This window comes from Pimephales promelas, chromosome 21 (assembly GCF_988280905.1).
Source record: "Pimephales promelas chromosome 21, fPimPro1.hap1.1, whole genome shotgun sequence".
NCBI classification, from domain to species: Eukaryota; Metazoa; Chordata; class Actinopteri; order Cypriniformes; family Leuciscidae; genus Pimephales; species Pimephales promelas.
The window spans coordinates 30,046,781-30,065,773 of NC_142789.1; the positions used below are offsets into that span (position 1 = coordinate 30,046,781).

The following is an 18,993-nucleotide window of genomic DNA, read 5'->3' on the forward strand; positions in this document are numbered from 1 at the left end:
GAGCGGTTCACACTTCCTGTTTGTCAAATACTCTCAGGTAAGACAATTACTGACTAATAATATAAATTAATAATGCTTAGTGGTTTCTAGTATGTTGATATCCAGAGTTACACATGTGTTTTGGTGTTGGTGAAGGGGGACTTAGATTAAACAGAACAATATACACTAATTCTTAGTGTGAACGTCAATGATGAGGAAAAGTGAATGTTTTTTGAGATCATTTAGAAATTGAGATCTTTATTTAGAAATATTTATGATTATACTGAAAATAAAAGTGAAGTTTATGTAGGAAAAGTGGTTTGGTCCTCGCCCTCTATGACACGACTCTCCGTGGTGTCCTCCTGCTGTAAAATATGAACACAGATCATACACAACTTAAACTAAACCAATGTTATATTGTAAACCTGTGAATTTGACTCATACTCACATCACAATTGTTCCCGTCCAGGCGTTCGATGTGCTCGGACGTTTGCGCTGCCGTCTGTCGTAGATGACTGTTTTCTTCTTCAAGCAAATTTATCCTGACGAAGTTCAACCAGAAATGCAGTTTTGATGGATCAGAAAAACACAACGACACAACTGATCAAATGTGTGGTAAGTTCATTTGATAAAAGGCTCCCACTTTATATTAAGTGGCTTTAAAGGAGTAGTTCACTTTTAAATTGACTTTTGCTGATAATTTACTCACCCCCGTGTCATCCAAGATGTCCATGTCTTTCTTTCTTCAGTTGAAAAGAAATTAAGGTTTTTGATGAAAACATTCCAGAATTTTTCTCCATATAATGGACTTCAATGGGGTCCAAACGGGTCAAGGTCCAAAAGAAACTTCAAGTACAAACTGCAAAATTGTTCAGTTCGACCTCGTTCATCAAAATGAACGAATCTTTTTTTCGTGTCATTTGGCTCATTCAACGAACGAGTTGACTCTGGAAAAGATTTGTTCATTTTGATGAACGTGTTCGAATAGGAGAGCCATGAACGCGCATCACAGAACAGAGCAAGGCGAGCATTTGAGCTTATAAAGCTTAAACTTAGTTTTGTTTTTTGTTTTTAAATGAGTGATCGTTTCGCTTGATAAGACCCTTATTTATCGTCTGGAATCGTTTAAAGCCCTTTGAAGCTGCACTGAAACTGTCGTTTGGACCTTGAACCGTTTGGACCCCATTGAAGTCCATTATATGGAGAAAATCCTGGAATGTTTTCATCAAAAACCTTCATTTCTTTTCGACTGAAGAAATAAAGACATGGACATCTTGGATGACATGTGGGCGAGTAAATTATCAGCAAAAGTTTTTTTAAAAGTCAACTACTCCTTTAAGTACTACAGTATGTACTTGCATTGAAATTAATAATTTGATACAGTTGACTTATACATGCTTTTACACTCTATTTATATTTTGAAAATACCTTCATGTACTTAATTTATGTAATTACGTTTGTAATTACACACACCTGACCCTTACCTTACCCGTATCACACCTCAATAGCAGCAAAAGTGTTTTACAAGACATCATAAACACAACAAGTACATAGTATTTATTTTTAGCTTAAAGCCACTTAATATAAAGTGGGACTCTTAAAAAAGTCTCTTATTCTCAGCAAGGCTGCATTTATTTATTCAAAAACACAGTTAAACCTGTTAGTGTGAAATATTATTACAATTTTTAAATAACTGTTTATTCCTGTGCATCATCACTCCAGTCTTCAGTGTCACATGATCTTTCAGAAATCATTTGTGGATTCTGTGATGTTTTTTTTTTCCTTCAGAACAGTGGAAATTTTGTCTTTACTGTCACTTTAATTTCTTTAAAAAATCCTGCTGACCCCAAACTTTCCCACAAATTCAATAGTACCTAATTTGCATGGAGGAAACTGTATCCGAAGCATTTTTCTGTGCCTCTTCGAAGTCGTGCAGCTGTAAAAGAAGACCTCTCTTCTTCTGAAGCAGACTCTCATTCTCAGACGTGACCATCTTCATCATGTCCGAGGTCTGGACCATCGTCACCATGTGTGATGTCATTTAAAAGTCATACAACTTTTGAATATTTTATTAGTATTCATTTTACCTTTTCCTCCTGTTTCCTCAGAATACAAATCTCTTTCTCCAGCTCTTGTATTTTGTCGTCCCGCCACCCCGTCTCTCTCAGGTAAAGCCCTCTGGCCCGGCTCAGCTTGTTTTTGTAGTGGATTCGCTTGTCGTTGTATTTACTGGAAACGTAAAGCACATGCTAAAGAAGAGTGATTTTACTTTAAATCACTCAACAAAAAAGCATTTTAAATTCATCTTTAATGTATGGATCTTTTTGCAGCGCTGCTTTACCATCATTGAGATGCTAACTAAAATATTGTTTTCATTAATATATTAAAAGTTGTTAATTTTTAATTCATGGCCGCTAAAAAGGATGTTCTGTAGTATGAATGATATTCGGAAGTACTATGCCCTGATCACGTGACCCACCAGTGTCAGTTCATTCATAAATCCTCTCCCGTGGCCTCATGGGATAGTAAAGTGTCCATCATATGAATCTCACTGGAATAGATAGGTCATCCGGATACTCTTTTATGAGCACTATGAATTCAGAATTATTTTGTCACATGTTTGACCTACTATATATGATGTGATGCAGCCCTCTCGTCTTCTCTGATGATGTGTTTACCGACTCGAGGGCGGAGCATGAGATCCACCAATAGCAAACCACAACCATCCAATCAATTCCCCACAGACAAAATCAAGTCCCGCCGTACATTTGTTCTTGTTCGAGAAGTCGTTTCACTCAGATACAGTGGTGTGAATAAGTTTGGACAGCCATGCTAAAGTTGCCTAAAAAGAGGAATAAAAAATCATCTTTTGGATATTGATCTTAATGCCTTAATTAGGAAAATGAGGAAAACTCCAACCTTTAAGGACACCAATTTTCTTTGTGAATGAATAATGTGTCATAAATAAATAAATGTTTTTCCTTAAAATACAGGGTGCATAAGTCAGGGTTAAATTCCCATAGAGTCAGGCAGATTTTTATTTTTAAAAGCCAGTTATTTCATGGATCCAGGATAATATGCATATTAATATAAATATTAAAATATCCCCACATTGGCATGGTTTTACTTCAGTTATCCTAATAGCTGGTTTGATTTGCATTGAAAGATGATCTTATGGGAAGTACCCCATGCCAATCTCTAGGTGTGGTGGAAGGTGTGTGATGATGTGGGGATATTTTAATATTTATATTAATATGCATATTATCCAGGATAATTTTATTATATAAAAATTATAAAATAATTTTTATTTTATTTATTAATAAAAATAAAATAAAAAATAAATTTATTTATTTATGATCCATTATTCACTCACAAAGAACATTTGTGTCCTTAAAGGTTGGAGTTTTCCTCATTTTTCTAATTAAGGCATTAAGATCAATATCCAAAAGATGATTTTTTATAGGCAACTTTAGCATGGGTGTCCAAACATATTCACACCACTGTATATGCCACAATAAGGGAGAAAACGCAATCACAACTTCCGTTTAATGTCGACTGTAAGTAAAAAACCTCCTCTCAGTGTCCACGCTAACTAGAGCTAGCTGAAGCTCAGTCCTCAGAGAGTCCGCCTCCTGTTGACTGCTGGTTAGCCTGTTCTTGAAGTCACTGATGTCTTGTTGGAGCTGCTTGTACAGTAAATAAACAGATTTAGAGTTAGTAAACAACATTGCAATCTGTTGACTAAAGCAGATTTACGATTCCCTCAGCCACACAAAAGTCAGGTACCCTGAGGTTCTCCTGCTCCACGTCGCTGATGCGGTGTTGAAGTTGTGTGTTGTTTCTCCGCTGGGACAGCAGCTCTTGTTTGGTGGTGCTGAGGATCTTCTGGATGCCCTGGAGCTCCTTAAACAGCCTCTTCTGCTCCTCTGCGTCCTGCTGAAGCTGGACTTCCTGTGACTGATGCGAATAATGCCTTACATTTATATAGTGCTTTTCTAGGTATTCTCAACCACTGAAAGTGTGTGTTCAGGGTCACAGGAGGGGCCCCCAAACATTTTTGACAGTGGATTAACTTGAAGTACATCCTGAGAGCTATACTCAAAAATTCACGGTTCTCTGATGTCGGTTAATGGTCAAATTATATAAAATATTGAATCTGTTTTCAGTAAATGATTTATTTTGATTGTTTCTATTTTAAAGTTATTTAATATTTCTATATAGGGATTCACAACTTGGCCACAATAATAATAATAAAAAAAAATACAGTTATTTTGTCATGTATGGCAATTTTAACAGCGATATGATGATGAAACCAAGAAAGACTCTTTCAGGGTCTTTATTATTATTATTACCATAATTATTCATAAAAATAATAATTAGTTTTAACCCTAATTATAAAAATATATTACTATTGTAAATTACAGTTGTACTGTAAAAAAAACAACAGTTTTTGTGATAATTATAAAAATAACTATTTTATGTGTTAAATTATTCACTTTTAAACGTCCAAATCCGCTTTTAACATTTAAAATCCTCCAAAGTTTTATTTGGCAGAATAGAAGTGAAATGCTGTCCTCAGATCAGAAGTGTTGGAAATTATGCGAATGCGTAAATAAAGTGAATCAGCTAAAGTGAACGTTATTTCAACTTAAACTGCATTACCCATAATTCTGTACAGAGTCGAAAGAAGCAAACCATGCAGGAATAGCGCTTTAGCTCCTCCCATTCCTGTGACGTATACACAAATATATAATCAACATTTTTGAGTGAGTAGTTTATATGTCTTTATCGTTTTTAATTCGATTATTCTGTTCACAGTGCTTCATGGGATTGTAGTTCTTTCCATCACTAAATACGTTAAGTACACAGCCTTGTACCATTGTTCGATTTTCAATATACTTTCAAATACAAAATGTTGTGAATGAACTTGTGACTTGGTTCAAGAGGTAAAAACACTCGTTTCGTGTCTTAGGCCATCAATGTGTACTTACATTTACGACTCATTAAATCATGTTTAATTTTACTTCTCTGTGCATGCTCTTTGAGGTGGTGACCATAGACCTCCATTATATGAACGGTTTGATTTTTTCAAAATTGAAAATACTGTGGAAACAAAGACATCTACTGTATTGGATGTCCTTGAGGTAAGATAAAACATATCAAAAATGTATTTCAAAGTGAACTATCCCTTTAAGAAAGATTTTTTGAAGTCCCTGTGGGAGAAATGAATAGAAAAAATCCTTTACCTGGACCAAAGCTCTGGCCTGATGGATTTCCATCTGCGTGGTCTTTGTCAGCTGTCTGGTCTTCTCCTGCTCCTCCTGGAGGACAAACTTCAGCCGGCGAACTTCAGCGTCCTAAAAAACTCAGTGATTTAGTCCCTTCTCATAACTAATGACCAAACCAAAGTCAAATCACTCTGGTTACCTGCTTCAGGTGTTTGTCACACTGTCTTTCCACATCCCGCACCTCTAGCTCTCGCACCTTAGATACTAAATCTCTGATCTGTGAATGCACAAGACGCATGCATTGAAGCATTTGTGTGTGTGTGTGTGTGTGTGTGTGTGTGTGTGTGTTTTCCTTCTCAGTGCTCACCTCGAGCTGAAGGCTGCTGACGGTGGTCCTGTAATCGCTCGTCTGCTTCTCACAGAGGTTCTGAAAGTCTCGCACTAACTGCTCCGTCTCCGTCCTCTTCCTCTTCTGCTCTTCACACTCATCCACTGCTCTCCTCCGCAGGTCCGCCTCCATCTCAAACTCCATCCGCAGCTTCAGTGTGACCCGAGTCAGGTCCTGCAGCGTGATCAACCTGTCCTGCATCTCGTCGAGACACCTGGAAAACACCAGAGGTGTGTCCATGTTTTCTCCGCAGAATTTGCCATTGTCTTTCTTTATTCTTATAAAAAATTATGTATATAAATAAGGTCCATTAGCAGGAGTATGTTTATCCATTATATATAGGTCGAACCGTTTATGAATATCCTCTTCCTGGAGCGTCTGGGCTTCGGATGGAGAGACGGTGCTGTCAGGGGCTTCTGCCTGTTACAGTAACATAACATGATCAATTGAAGTAATATAATATGAACGTGTGTGTATATATGAAGAGTTCAGATGCAAAAGCCTCTAAATGCCATTTGAAATTTTCTTTTTTAATGATGATTTTTTGTCAAACTTGTATATTCAAGTTCAGTAATTTCACTTAAATAACAATTAATAGGTAATTACCATTGCCATTTAAGTGAATTTACTGAACTTAAATATACAAGTTTGATAAAAATCATCATTAAAGAAGAAAATTTCAAATGGCATTTAGAGGCTTTTGCATCTGAACTCTTCATATATATATAATATTCAAACGTTTTATAACTTTATTAACACTACCATGTTTAAAAAAAGGGTCTTCCCACCAAGGCTGCATTTATTTGATCAAAATAAAGTAAAAACTATTTTTTTTTTGACGTATTATTACAATTAAAAAATACTCAAATGTATTCTATTTGAGTGTATTGTAAAATGTAATTTATTCCTGTGGGAATAAATCATTACTCCAGTCTTCAGTGTCACATGATCCTTCAGAAATCACTCTGATATGATGATTTGATGCTCAAGAAACTTCTCATTATTAGTTGAAAACAGTTCTGCTGCTTAATATTTTTGTGGAAACTAATAATAAAAAATAATGTTTATTTGAAATAGAAATCTTTATAACATTATAACACTGTCACTTTTGGTCAATTTAATGCATCCTTTCTAAATAAAAGTTTCTTTCAATTCCTTAAAATAATTTTAGTGACCCCAAATTTTTGAACAGTTAGTTATGTATGTATGTTTCTGGAAGAACCATTTCTTTATGCATCTTTAAACAGATGATTATCTTACCATTTCAAGCAAATTCACACGCTCTGCCTGTAGTCTCTTCACACACACCCTAAGATAACACAGTTCTTCTTCCTGTTTCTCATTTATCTCTTTTATTTTTCGCAGTTCAGCCACTTCTAAGAAAAGCAAGTAAAACTATAGGTCAGTTCAGCTGAGAGGTTGATTCTACTAAGATGCACAAGACAGAGAAATGAGGAATAAATGATACCACAGCGTTTCAGTTTCTCCACTTCGTGTCGGAGGAATTCAACTTCCATTTGAGCTTCTTGCAGCTCTGGTTCTAAAACAAAAGCATTAATTTTGATTTATCAGTATGTTTATGAGTGCTCCCACCTTTTAATCCCTAGTGTGAGACCGGTGAAGGGATTTACCGTAAGCCTTCTGGGTCAAGAGAGCAGACTCGAGCTCATCCGTGAGTCTGCGGATCTCCTTGTGGGCCATGGAGAGCCGGGCTGAGGCTTCTTCTACATCTCGCTCCAGTTCTTGTAACGTCCATCCCTTCAGCTTGTCATCCCCACTGCACCGCATGTCAACCTCCTGCTACAAACACTCATATAAGACCACTTGACCGTGCGTATTTTGTGTATTTCATTAACCAGTGCATGCTTTGTAGGCACTGAGCGCGACAGCATCTAAGATGCTACTCCAAGAAATCCTCAACTTGGATGCTTAAGGAAAAAACATTAACAAGAAAAGGAATCAAAGTTAGTAAAAGTGTAAAGTTAGTTCAAATGCAAAGTAAAAAAAGTGTAAAGTAAATTGTAAAGGTGAAAGTAAAGGAAATCAAAGGTTAGTAAAAGTGTAGTTAGTTCAAATGGAAAGTAAAAGAAAGTGTAAAGTAAATTGTAAAGATAGTAAAGGTGAAAGTAAAAGAAATCAAAGGTTAGTAAAAGTGTAAAGTTAGTTCAAGTGTAAAGTAAACGAAAGTGTAAAGTAAATTGTAAAGATAGTAAAGGTGAAAGTAAAAGAAATCAAAGGTTAGTAAAAGTGTAAAGTTAGTTCAAATGTAAAGTAAAAGAAAGTGTAAAGTAAATTGTAAAGATTGTAAAGGTGAAAGTAAAGATATGAAATGTTATAAAAATGTAAAGTTAGTTCAAGTGTAAAGTAAACGAAAGTGTAAAGTAAATTGTAAAGATAGTAAAGGTGAAAGTAAAAGAAATCAAAGGTTAGTAAAAGTGTAAAGTTAGTTCAAATGTAAAGTAAAAGAAAGTGTAAAGTAAATTGTAAAGATTGTAAAGGTGAAAGTAAAGATATGAAATGTTATAAAAATGTAAAGTTAGTTCAAATGTAAAGTAAACGAAAGTGTAAAGTAAATTGTAAAGATAGTAAAGGTGAAAGTAAAGGAAATCAAAGGTTAGTAAAAGTGTAAAGTTAGTTCAAATGTAAAGTAAAAGAAAGTGTAAAATAAATTGTACAGGTGAAAGTAAAGGAAATCAAAGGTTTGTAATAGTGTAAAGTTAGTTCAAATGTAAAGTAAAAGAAAGTGTAAAGTAAATTGTAAAGATAGTAAAGGTGAAAGTAAAAGAAATCAAAGGTTAGTAAAAGTGTAAAGTTGGTTCAAATATAAAGTAAAAGAAAGTGTAAAGTAAATTGTAAAGATAGTAAAGGTGAAAGTAAAGATATCAAAGGTTTTAAAAGTGTAAAGTTAGTTCATGTGTAAAGTAAAAGAAAGTGTAAAGTAAATTGTAACGGATAGTAAAGGTGAAAGTAAAAGAAATCAATGGTTAGTAAAAGTGTAAAGTTAGTTCAAATGTAAAGTAAAAGAAAGTGTAAAGTAAATTGTAAAGGATAGTAAAGGTGAAAGTAAAAGAAATCAATGGTTAGTAAAAGTATAAAGTTAGTTCAAATGTAAAGTAAAAGAAAGTGTAAAGTAAATTGTAAAGATAGTAAAGGTGAAAGTAAAGATATCAAAGGTTAGTAAAAGTGGTCCTCATGTAAAATAAACATAGTATACTGTGAAAGTTGGTAAAAAGTGTGAAGTAAAGGTATAAAGTAAGTGTCAATTTAGTAAAGGGTTAGTAAAAGTGTCAAGTAAAAGAAAATGTCAAGTAAATTGTAATGATGGTAAAAGTGAAGATAAAAGAAATCAAAAGGTAGTCAAAGTGTAAATTAAAAGTGTCAGGTTAGTAAAGTGTAAAGTAAAAGAAAGTGTAAAGTAAGTACACTTTACACACAGTTGTCATAGCAATATAGAAAAGGTATTAAAAAAGTAAGGATCAAGTTAGTAAAAGTGGTGCTTGTGTAAATTAAACACAGTATACTGTAAGATTTGTCGGAATCCATCTGAATTAAGACTAATAAGAAGTGATACTAACGCCTCTTAAATGTAGTTTACGCCTCTATGCTTTTTGTTGTGCATTTCAACTACATGCATCAGGTTAATGGTTGTATAAACATACAGGCATTAATTTCTGTTTACTCTGAGCTGCCTTTCGCAGTCCTAGGAGCCGCTTCCAAGGGCTCTGGACGTGTAGTGGTGATGACACCTTGTGGAAAGACGAGGAGGTTGATTTATTAAGTCTCTAATCAGATGTTTTGCACTTTCATAAAAAACAGAAAACAAGAATTGGGTCAGGAACATATAATATAGTAAAATTGTTGTAAAATATAAACTATATTATGCTATATACAGTATCTTCACGTAAAGTAATACTATATAGCATGGTTGTATCGTTGCAAAATGTAAACTATATTTTTGTCCAGCTTCAATCTGCTAAATGTGACATAATGTTAAGATATTATAAACTCTAACATCATGAATTTTTGTAAAGCTGCTTTAAAACATGCAAATAAATAAAAATTTAACTTGACATGTAACCTGAGAACGGATTCTCTTACTTTGACCCTACTATCTTCACAACCCCGCGGCGTTTGGACACCAGGGTGGCATGTGCTCTTCACATCCACATCCTGGCTCTGTATCTTCTCCAGCAGGGATGCTCTGTCAGCGAGGAGGTAGGCCACCTGTTCACTCAAGCTGATGGGAATAATATCAGCCAGACCTTCCTGAAGTAACATCTCGGAGACCTCGCTCCTCTGAGCCTCTGTACATATAGATTTAAATGTCATATGAGTGTCCTAGAGCGAGCAGGAACTAAAGGAAGGAGAAAACAGAGAAGCGCACCTTGCTGCAGATGGACGTCGTCCAGAGAAGCACGGAGCGTTATGTTTTCTTGTTCGAGATGTAAAGCCACAGAGTCTCGGGTCTTTGTGAGACTCTTAATCTGATTGATGTATTGCTGAACCTGGGAACACACATATTCTCTTATATATATATCTACCTAAACATCTTGTTTTGTGTTCCACAGACACTCATGTGGATCTGAAACAAATACAGGTGAGTAAATGATGAGTCTTTTTTTCTTTAGCCCAACTCACCTTTTCAATCTCAGTGACACGTTCCTTCTGAAGATCTTGTAACTGTTGGTTGAGGGACTTCACAGTACTTTCACTGCTCTTGTAAAGCTGCCACAGCAAAGACAAGCGCTCATTAACGGAGGCCGATGGGTCCAAACCTTCCTCCTGCAGTCGCTGCTCCATGTCCTGCAACATCTTTCCATCCTAAACAGACATAGAGATGCATCTTATGTCTGTCTAAATGTGTATCTTTGATCTAAACATGAACTAATGTGAAATCAGTGTTTAGATGTGTACATCAAACACGTGATGTGCTCATTTTGTTTAAACCTCCTTTGACAGCTGTTGTAGGTGGTGCGCATGCGCACATCTGTTTTTCCTTTTAAACGACTTGCGGTTTTCTAGCATGAAAACTTTACTACTCTCAGTTACAGTTGTTGTTTTTTTCTACGAAAAGAGCGAAAGCAACAGATAGTACGAGGTATATTTGTATGTAACTTATAACAGACGGATATTTACCTCAAAGCCAAATCGTGATGTATTGCCCTTTAAAGAAAAAAGAGTAAAATGAGCGATTCGCCACGGAAAGGTTTACAAAATCAGATCTTACCTGTGCTGTGCACATCTCCTACCGTTATTCAAAACCATTGAAGTTACTTTTTAGTTGTTGTTAAAAGTTATTATTGTTTTAAAAGAGAGATATCGCGCGAAACTCGCACGTACGTCAGCTGACTGAAGCGTTTTTCTTTCGCATGCTAATAATAACAAACTTCCAGACGTTCAAGGTCGTCTAGAAACGCATGTTATATTATTTCACCTTCACGATTTTTCAGCGTTTACTTCAAATGTACTGTACGTTCATCAGCGACAGCAGTCTCTCTCTCCCTCTCTCTCTCTCTGTGTATCTTTGTGTGGGACGTCCTGCAAAAGAACCCCACAAACTCCGTAATAATAATAAACGATGTTCCCAAACAAGTAGGCTATATTCACTCACGAAACGAGTGCATTTTCCACTTTGAATTAGCCCATATAGCATAGACTTATTTTAAAACAATAATGCATCTTTGACAAAAGACAATTTATGCTATATGCGAACTTAGTTTTCCATTGGGTTTGTTTTTTTAAATGTTCATAATGGACACAAAATTGAGGGAAAAAAAACAAAACATTTTTTTTTTATGGAATGAGTTGTTGTGCACGAAGGTACATAAAATTCAATTACTGAACGTTCCTTTCCTCATATTAGAGTATTTAGCCTGTTTATACTAACTCTAAATAAAACCACAAATGTACAAAACAAGATAAAATAGTTCAGTTTGGTTGAGCAGAAAGATTGAAACGCTTCACAGGGGATTTGGGTCTGCGTTTCCTTCAGGAAATAATTGACCAGATTGCTCCAGGTTTTAACCTACTAAATCACACATCAATGAATTGAACAAGGTGTGAATATAATCATTAATCATCAAAGTGAAAATATCTTTGAAATTCAATATAAAAAAAATCCACGTTTTTATAGCTGAAACTACCATATAACATCATTGCATTGGGTGTTGTGTAATTATGTAAAAGACTCTCTCTGGGTTTGGGCGGACACACACTCAAGCCCATTTTTAACTAACCCAAAGAGTTTTTCCTCCTGTGAAGGAAACTCCTCCTCTAACAGAGCTCACATTCCTTGCTGGACCGTTTTTCCCCAACAGTTTGAGAGTGTGAGAGAGTGAGTGAGTGTTGAGGAGATGAGAGAAGGGGAGGAGACCATACAAACACTGGACTTCAGACGAGAGTTTTCAGAAGATTTGCTGGTACGAGCACACACAAGGTAAGCTGCATTTTAATTTCTTCAACAACAGCGAATATCCTCTCTTTAATCAATAATTCCAGACTTACAGTCTGATGGTGGTGCATAAAGAACCTATAGATCTTCACATTTACATTGTTAATGCTCATGACCCGCTGAAGAGCCTATAATAGTCAAACTATTTATTATGTTTGTTTTGTTCATATAGAACAATCCAGAAAAATCTTAGATGTAGAAAAGATTATTATCTGGTCTGTCAGAGATCCTGCGTGATGTGTTTCTGTAGCTTTTATGATTTTTTATTACAGCTTTATAATTTTAACGTCTTAGTAAAGTCTTGCTTGGCAGAGAGAGTGACTAAAGAGCCAGAACTGTCCCAATCTGTTCCAGGAACACATAATGAGCAGCTCCTGCATGTAAACATGAGAGGCGGGGCCCGATTTAATGAAAACCATGAGTTAGAGAATGTTGTCTAAATACGTAATCTTTCGGCCACCGCAAATGGCCTCTTAGTCTCTGATTTGGAAAGAGATCTGAAACGCAGTGCGAGTTATTTTCACTGCACAGTAGGGTGTGGAGTCTTGGGATCCGTGTGTGTCGTTCCCAATCTTCCTTCCCGTCACCCGTCACACAGTCCTGCTATGAATGGAGGTTTTGTTGAATTCAAGCAGAAGTCTCCATTCATCATATGGATGGAAAAATCCTGGAACGTATTGCTAGGAAACATGATGATGCAAAAGCGTCTAGCGATGAGCTGAAAATTCATTTATAGGTCTGACGCCAGTGATATATCCAATCAAAGTTCACACGCGAGTCCTACATTTTTCCCTGGAAAGATTCTGTCAGCAAATGGCATCATTTTGATTAAGTAAACTTCCTCGTGCAGTCAGCGTCACACACCAGATTTGGCATTGATCAAATTGATCACTAAAGACATTCAACATATTTCTATTTGAAAACAATGCTGTTCGTTTGAACTTTCTATTCATCTACGAATTCTGAAAACCAAGTGAATCAGTTCCCACATTGATGATAATCACAAATGTTTCTTGAGCAGCAAATCATGATGTTGAAGGATCGTGTGACACTGAAGACTGGGGTAATGATGCTGAAAATGAAAAATGCTGGGTTGTTTCAACCCAAAGTTGGGTCAAATATGGACAAACCCAAATGTTGGGTTAAAAATGTAATGTTGAAAGTTGAAGTTGGATTACAACTTTAAATTACATTTTTAACCCAACATTTCTGCTTTGTCCATATTTGACCCAGCATTTTTAGAGTGTACATTTTACAATATATTCAAACATAAAACATTTATTTTAACACTTCTACTTTATTTCTGATCATGTAAATGCAGCCTTGGTGAGCAAAGAGACTTCTTTCAAAAACCTTAAAATTTTGTAATGTAAGGATGCACATTAACATTAGATAGAACAGGAGAAAATGTATCTTTCAGTTTGTTTAATCACATTCAATGCTAGAGAACAGACTATACGGTTTACACGGCGCTCATAATGTCGGGCTTTTTTAGACCCAAACGATTCCTCAAGGTCTCAAACAGAACTTTTTCTTCTTCTACCGACAGGATCCGCCAAAATGTCTTTCCTGTTGATGTTTGTGACCGTTCTGCATTTGGTCACCCTGGCCATACTTTTCATTGCCACCATGGAGAAGGTTAGTCAGAAGTGCAATAAAGACACACTTCGGCCCTATGCTGTATAAGCAAATGCATAGTTCAGAGTTCATGCGTGTTTGTCAATCAAATCGTGCTCAAAATTGTAGTGTGAAATCATATTTCTAACAGTATTATGATGTAAATCACTGGAGATCAGGTGAAGCTCATTTTCCAAAATTGGGAAACATTTTAACAAATGTATATTTGAGAAACTCACATTTTTAAAAAGCATCTACACATCATTAGGGGCATTTACACTACACCGTTTTCAACTAACAATGGAAAACCTTGTATGCTTTTTCTAGTCCTGGTGGACTTTGGGAGACACGGGGAACTCGGATCTCTGGTATAAGTGCTCCTATGACAACGCCACAGAAACCTGGTTATGTGCATCTGTCCAGGAGAACGGTGGGTAACTAACATTCAGAAACAACGTTCATAACGCCGCCGACTTGAGCGTCAAAGAAGCTCTGGCTCTGTCAAGGACGCTTAAAGTACGGGCCGGGGAGGCTTGTTGACGCTTTGAACGCTCTGACGTTGCAGGGAGAATAGAAGTGTCACAACATGAAATGTAGTAAACATAAATAACAAGCAATACATTGACAATTAATGACAGCATTTTTATAACCGTTTTGGTCACCTTTGGTCGGGAAAAATAGTAAGCTATTATTATTATTATTATTATTATTATTTGCGGTCAAATCGGTGTAACCATGAGCAAATTAATTGCATTCCCGCTTTAAAACGAACGTTCGTAAATATTTCAAATAAAAGTTGCGCTCAGCAACGTCATGTCATAAATTATAACAAACCATTAGGAAACACAGCAGCAACTTTAATGTTTTATATTGTATGATGCGTTGGAATAATTTGGAGAATATATGTGATTTGTTGTTTCTAATGTATTAATATATAATTTTGGAAATAAAAAAAAATAAAAAAAAAAGGAAACACAGCAGCGGCGATTAGCTTCTCTTCCATTTTCTCGGAATGTTTTGGTAGGAACGAAAGTTTACATTCATGTTTCTCCCGAATCCGCCAGCGTGAAGGACGTCTATATTCCGATTGGTTGCTGGCGTTTGCCGCTACTTGTCCGTTACACTTGCCGCTGAACTTCTTTTAATTTTCTGACTGACGCTCAAAACGCCCAAAACGCGACGCTGATGGATTTGACGCTCCTTGCAGCTGAGAAAAGCCAGCTTCCATTGAAAATGAATGACATCCGGCCGCTTTGAAGCTCAAGTCGGCGGCGGTGTGAACCGAACGTACGGTAAGGCAAGGCTAGATTTTGTTTTTATTACAAACTCTTTCTCCACCAGCGTTTAAAAAAAATAAAAGTTGCCAGCCACCACCAGCATTTATCATTTTCACAAAAAATTGTATGAAGAAATGCAATATATCAAAAGAAAAGAACAGATCCTGTTTTATTCTAGCATCATGCATTCTTTTTTATTTGCTCTCTCTCTATATATATATATGAGAGAGAGATGCAAACAATAACAAGCATCGCAAATAGTGTTAGAAAAATGACACTGACATATAACTTAGCCTGACAACCATCTCATCTGACTGAATTTGTCGCGTGTTACATAAACTGCACCTGACCGAAGAGTCAACCGCGTTCACGACGCGCATGTCTTTCAAAATAAAAGTCTCACTTTAGAAAAACATTCAGAATTATGTTTATTTATTTGACTGCACACTGGGTCGCGACCCATTTTAGAGACTACATTTCAACACTGAGATTGACGAGTAATCTTTTAAAATAAATATCTATATGTGATATTCTTCTCTCAGAATGGCTGCAGTCAGTCCAGGCCCTCATGATATTATCTGTAGTGCTCTCCTCCATCTCCTTCATGGTGTTCCTCGGACAGCTCTTCACCATGTCCAAAGGAGGACTTTTCTACTTCACTGGTCTATGTCAATTTTTTGCAGGTAAGTGTTTTCATTAATTACTTATAAACTGATTATATATAATTTTTGTATTCATTAAGGCAGAACGCTGATGTCATGTTATTATTCCCTGAATACCACATGTGCTGCCCCCTTGTGGCCACCTCTATTCTCACACGATTCACCTCCTCCACACTCGCAGGTTTTGCAGCATTTGCGGCTGTCCTTATCTACACCTTTCAAAGGAGCGAGATTCTTCAAGATGTTCAGGAACTGGAAATGGGTCGTTTCGGCTACTGTTACATTCTAGCCTGGGTCTGTGTGCCCCTTTTACTTATTAGTGGTGCACTTTATGTGCATCTGCGCAAACGGGCCTGATTTTTTAACCCCACCCAACGCATGTTTAGTCTGCTACGAGAATATATATGCTTTTGGCTGTTTTTAGGTCAAATATTTCATGACCTATGGCTTATTGTTATTGTTGTAATTTATTATTATCCTACTAGTTTGTAGGTCCAAACTCCCAACACCTGCTTTGCTGCTTTTGGGAAGTTGACTCAACAAGTGCTGTATTTTGCCATAGTGTGGAAACTGCTGCTTTATAGGGGAGACTTTTGTTCATCTTTGGAACACAAATGAAGATCTTCTTGATGAAATCTGAGAGCTTTCTTGACAGCTACACAACTACCACGTCGACACTTCTAAAAGTTCGTAAAGACATCATGGTAACACTTTACAATACGGGTGCACTAATATACATTAATTCATGCTTAACTAATGCACAGATAATACTGAGTTAATGTATAACTAATGAAGAACTAAACCATTAATTAATGATTACTGCATCAGCAACTAATAAAGAGTCTATATGATTAATATATTTAGTATTACATGAATTGCTATTAATAATTCAATGCGTCATTGTGTATTAATTCCTTAATAACAAATTTTATGAACTAATAGTGTAAATTAATGTGTTAATTACCACAATTAGTCAAAGCTATGCACTTCAACTTCCAGTTGTTTGCTTTAATTAATCATTAGCTAATGATTTGCAAAGCTATCATTATGTTATGACTTTACTTGTTGGGGCACATCATTATTAACTAGTCATTTAGTAATTGTAGAAATTTGCACATGAATTTGCACTAACAATGAAGTAATTAATCATGTATTAATGCATATTAGTGTACCTGTCATATTATCTGGAAGTTGAAATACAAGGCTTTGGCTCATTCTGGTAATTAACATATTAATTGACACTATTAGTAAAAAAAATGAGTTATTATGGAATTAATCCACAATTACATATTTAATTAATAACAATTCATGTATGAACTAATACATTAACCTTACAGACTCTTAATTAGTTCCTAATGTTGTAATCATTAATGAATAGCTTAAATAATCATTACTTGCACATTAATTCAGTATTATTTGTGCATTAGTTAAGAATGAATTAATGCTTATTAGTGCACCCGTATTGTAAAGTGTTACCGATATCATAAACTAATCCAAATGAGTTGAGCGATCTAATAAAAAAAATGTAACAATTTATATGCATCAGATTGAATTTAGGCTTTCATTCACATATAAACACTCATCAACTCACACATCAGTTGTGGTGAACAGAAGCTCAATCATGAGAGCACCAATGAGGTTGAGTTTGAGCTTCAGCAAGAACCAAATGAGGTTAATTTTTGCGCAGGTTTGGTTGAGCAATAATATTAAAATCAATCTGTATCCCTTCAGAAAACTGACCGAAAATCCTTTTTAAATCACGCAAAAAGAAAACTGGAGTTTAAAAAAGTTTCTAGATCAATTCGTTGGATTACCAAAATGAAAATGTCACAACTGGAAACCTCAAACCAGTCCTTTTCTCCCCAATATTGAATGTGTATTATTATATGTTTTATGTATACAAACTCTAATAATAAAATATTTTCAAAATCACAACAATAGTTGCGTTTTTGGTTAGAGTAAACATTGCTTAGAAGAAAAAAAAAAGAAAAGCATCACAAAAATGCTGTAGTTCAAGTAGGATCACTACTGTATGAAGTTGTTTATATAGCCTAGTAGTGAGTTTGAATCAGGTAGTAACAATCTTTCAAATGCTCTCATAAATCTATTGTGTTTAACGTTAGTTGTTGTGCAGGACTTCAGCACTATACGACACACACTCTCTACTTCTAAAAGCACGATTTATACTGTCTACGAGACTATTGGCATTAGACAGATAGAAGAGGAATGTGTGCATAAATGAATGGATATCATGCAGAACCTTAAGGTGAGTTCCCCATTCTTTCTTCATTGGATTAAAACACACGTAGCTTCTCCGGATGCGTCTAAACTAGGGCTGCACAATTCATCGAATTTGTAATCGCGATCGCCACAATTATGTAAGCATTCAAAGGCACAATTATAAAAAGTCCACTTACATTATTCTATGTGCTTAAAATGTGTTTTTTACAGCTTATCTTAAGGGTTTTCCCCCATTGTTTTAATTTTAGTTAGTGTAACATTATAATTATAATTAGCATTAAAGCAACACTATCTAACATTGTTTACTTAAAATAATGTTTTCAAAATCTTATCAGTGGTTCATCAAGTCGTAACAGGGTGAAAGGCACTTCTGGGGTCTGTGTCACTTTTACTGCCGCTAAGTAACTTCGGGGTTCGGGTAGGAACCCGACCACAAAAAGAACTACAAAATTCGACTGCTTTACATCAAGCACTATAATAGTCATTATTTCGGGGGGGGGGTTTCGTTTCTGATGTCGCAATACATCATCCTTTCATGAAATCATGTAAAATAATCTACCTTGTCTGTGGACTTCGTTCATTCTAAAGCCGGTGCTGGATAAACAGCGAGCGCAGTGTTGTAGTACTCGAGATTCGGACTCGTCTCGGACTCGTCTCGAGACCATATTTTAATGGTCTTGGTCTTGTCATGGACTCGTGTGCATTTGGACTCGGAATTGACTCGTACTCGAACATTTTTTTTTTTTTAGGACTCGGAATTATTCCCGAGTCCACTCGAGTTCAATTCAAAATATTTTTCATGATTATTAATGTATGTTAATAAAATATTTCTTTAAATTGATTGACACGCCCAGTGATTGGTGATTTTCTAGTGCGCAACTGCGCATGACAAATTGTAATAAAATTACTTTTAACACCACCTACCTACTATGTGGCCTTTTTACCCTAAACTGATCATATTTTTTTAACTCTAAGTAAATTCAGTAAAATAAAAAAAAGGATTTCTCTAAGTAAATAAAAGTAAATTAGGTAATAACCCTCACTGATCTCGGTCTCGACTCGGACTCGACCGTCTCTGGTCTCGGTCTCGACTTGGACTCGACTCTCTATGGACTCGGACTCGACTTGGACTCGACTCTCTCTGGTCTCG

General features: G+C 35.9%; 2 protein-coding genes across 6 annotated transcripts; one reads left to right on the forward strand and one right to left on the reverse strand.

Moving 5' to 3' along the window:
• Nucleotides 1–228: 228 nt before the first annotated feature.
• On the reverse strand, nt 229–11,120 carry LOC120480852 (coiled-coil domain-containing protein 30). Of its 5 annotated transcripts, none has more exons than XM_089125001.1 (18): nt 10,823–11,120; nt 10,234–10,416; nt 9,980–10,100; nt 9,694–9,899; nt 9,255–9,341; nt 7,227–7,395; nt 7,064–7,135; nt 6,856–6,971; nt 5,945–6,015; nt 5,575–5,809; nt 5,407–5,484; nt 5,226–5,336; nt 3,766–3,936; nt 3,550–3,662; nt 2,067–2,208; nt 1,854–1,990; nt 428–521; nt 229–341 (listed from the first exon to the last, which is right to left on the reverse strand). In XM_089125001.1, exons 1-18 carry the CDS (start codon nt 10,835–10,837, stop codon nt 282–284), a joined length of 2,181 nt encoding a protein of 726 aa, XP_088981127.1. In that variant the 5' UTR covers nt 10,838–11,120; the 3' UTR covers nt 229–281. The 5 variants fall into 5 exon arrangements, with proteins under 5 accessions (XP_088981127.1, XP_039530224.2, XP_039530227.2 ...); XM_039674290.2 differs by having other exon boundaries at nt 229–344; XM_039674293.2 differs by having other exon boundaries at nt 3,550–3,665.
• Nucleotides 11,121–11,875: 755 nt separating this feature from the next.
• Nucleotides 11,876–17,531, forward strand: emp3a (epithelial membrane protein 3 (MAM blood group) a). Its single transcript, XM_039674298.2, has 5 exons — nt 11,876–12,031; nt 13,596–13,684; nt 13,991–14,093; nt 15,483–15,623; nt 15,784–17,531. The coding sequence occupies exons 2-5, from the start codon at nt 13,607–13,609 to the stop codon at nt 15,957–15,959; spliced, it is 498 nt and encodes a 165-aa protein (XP_039530232.2). The 5' UTR covers nt 11,876–12,031; nt 13,596–13,606; the 3' UTR covers nt 15,960–17,531.
• Nucleotides 17,532–18,993: the final 1,462 nt, after the last annotated feature.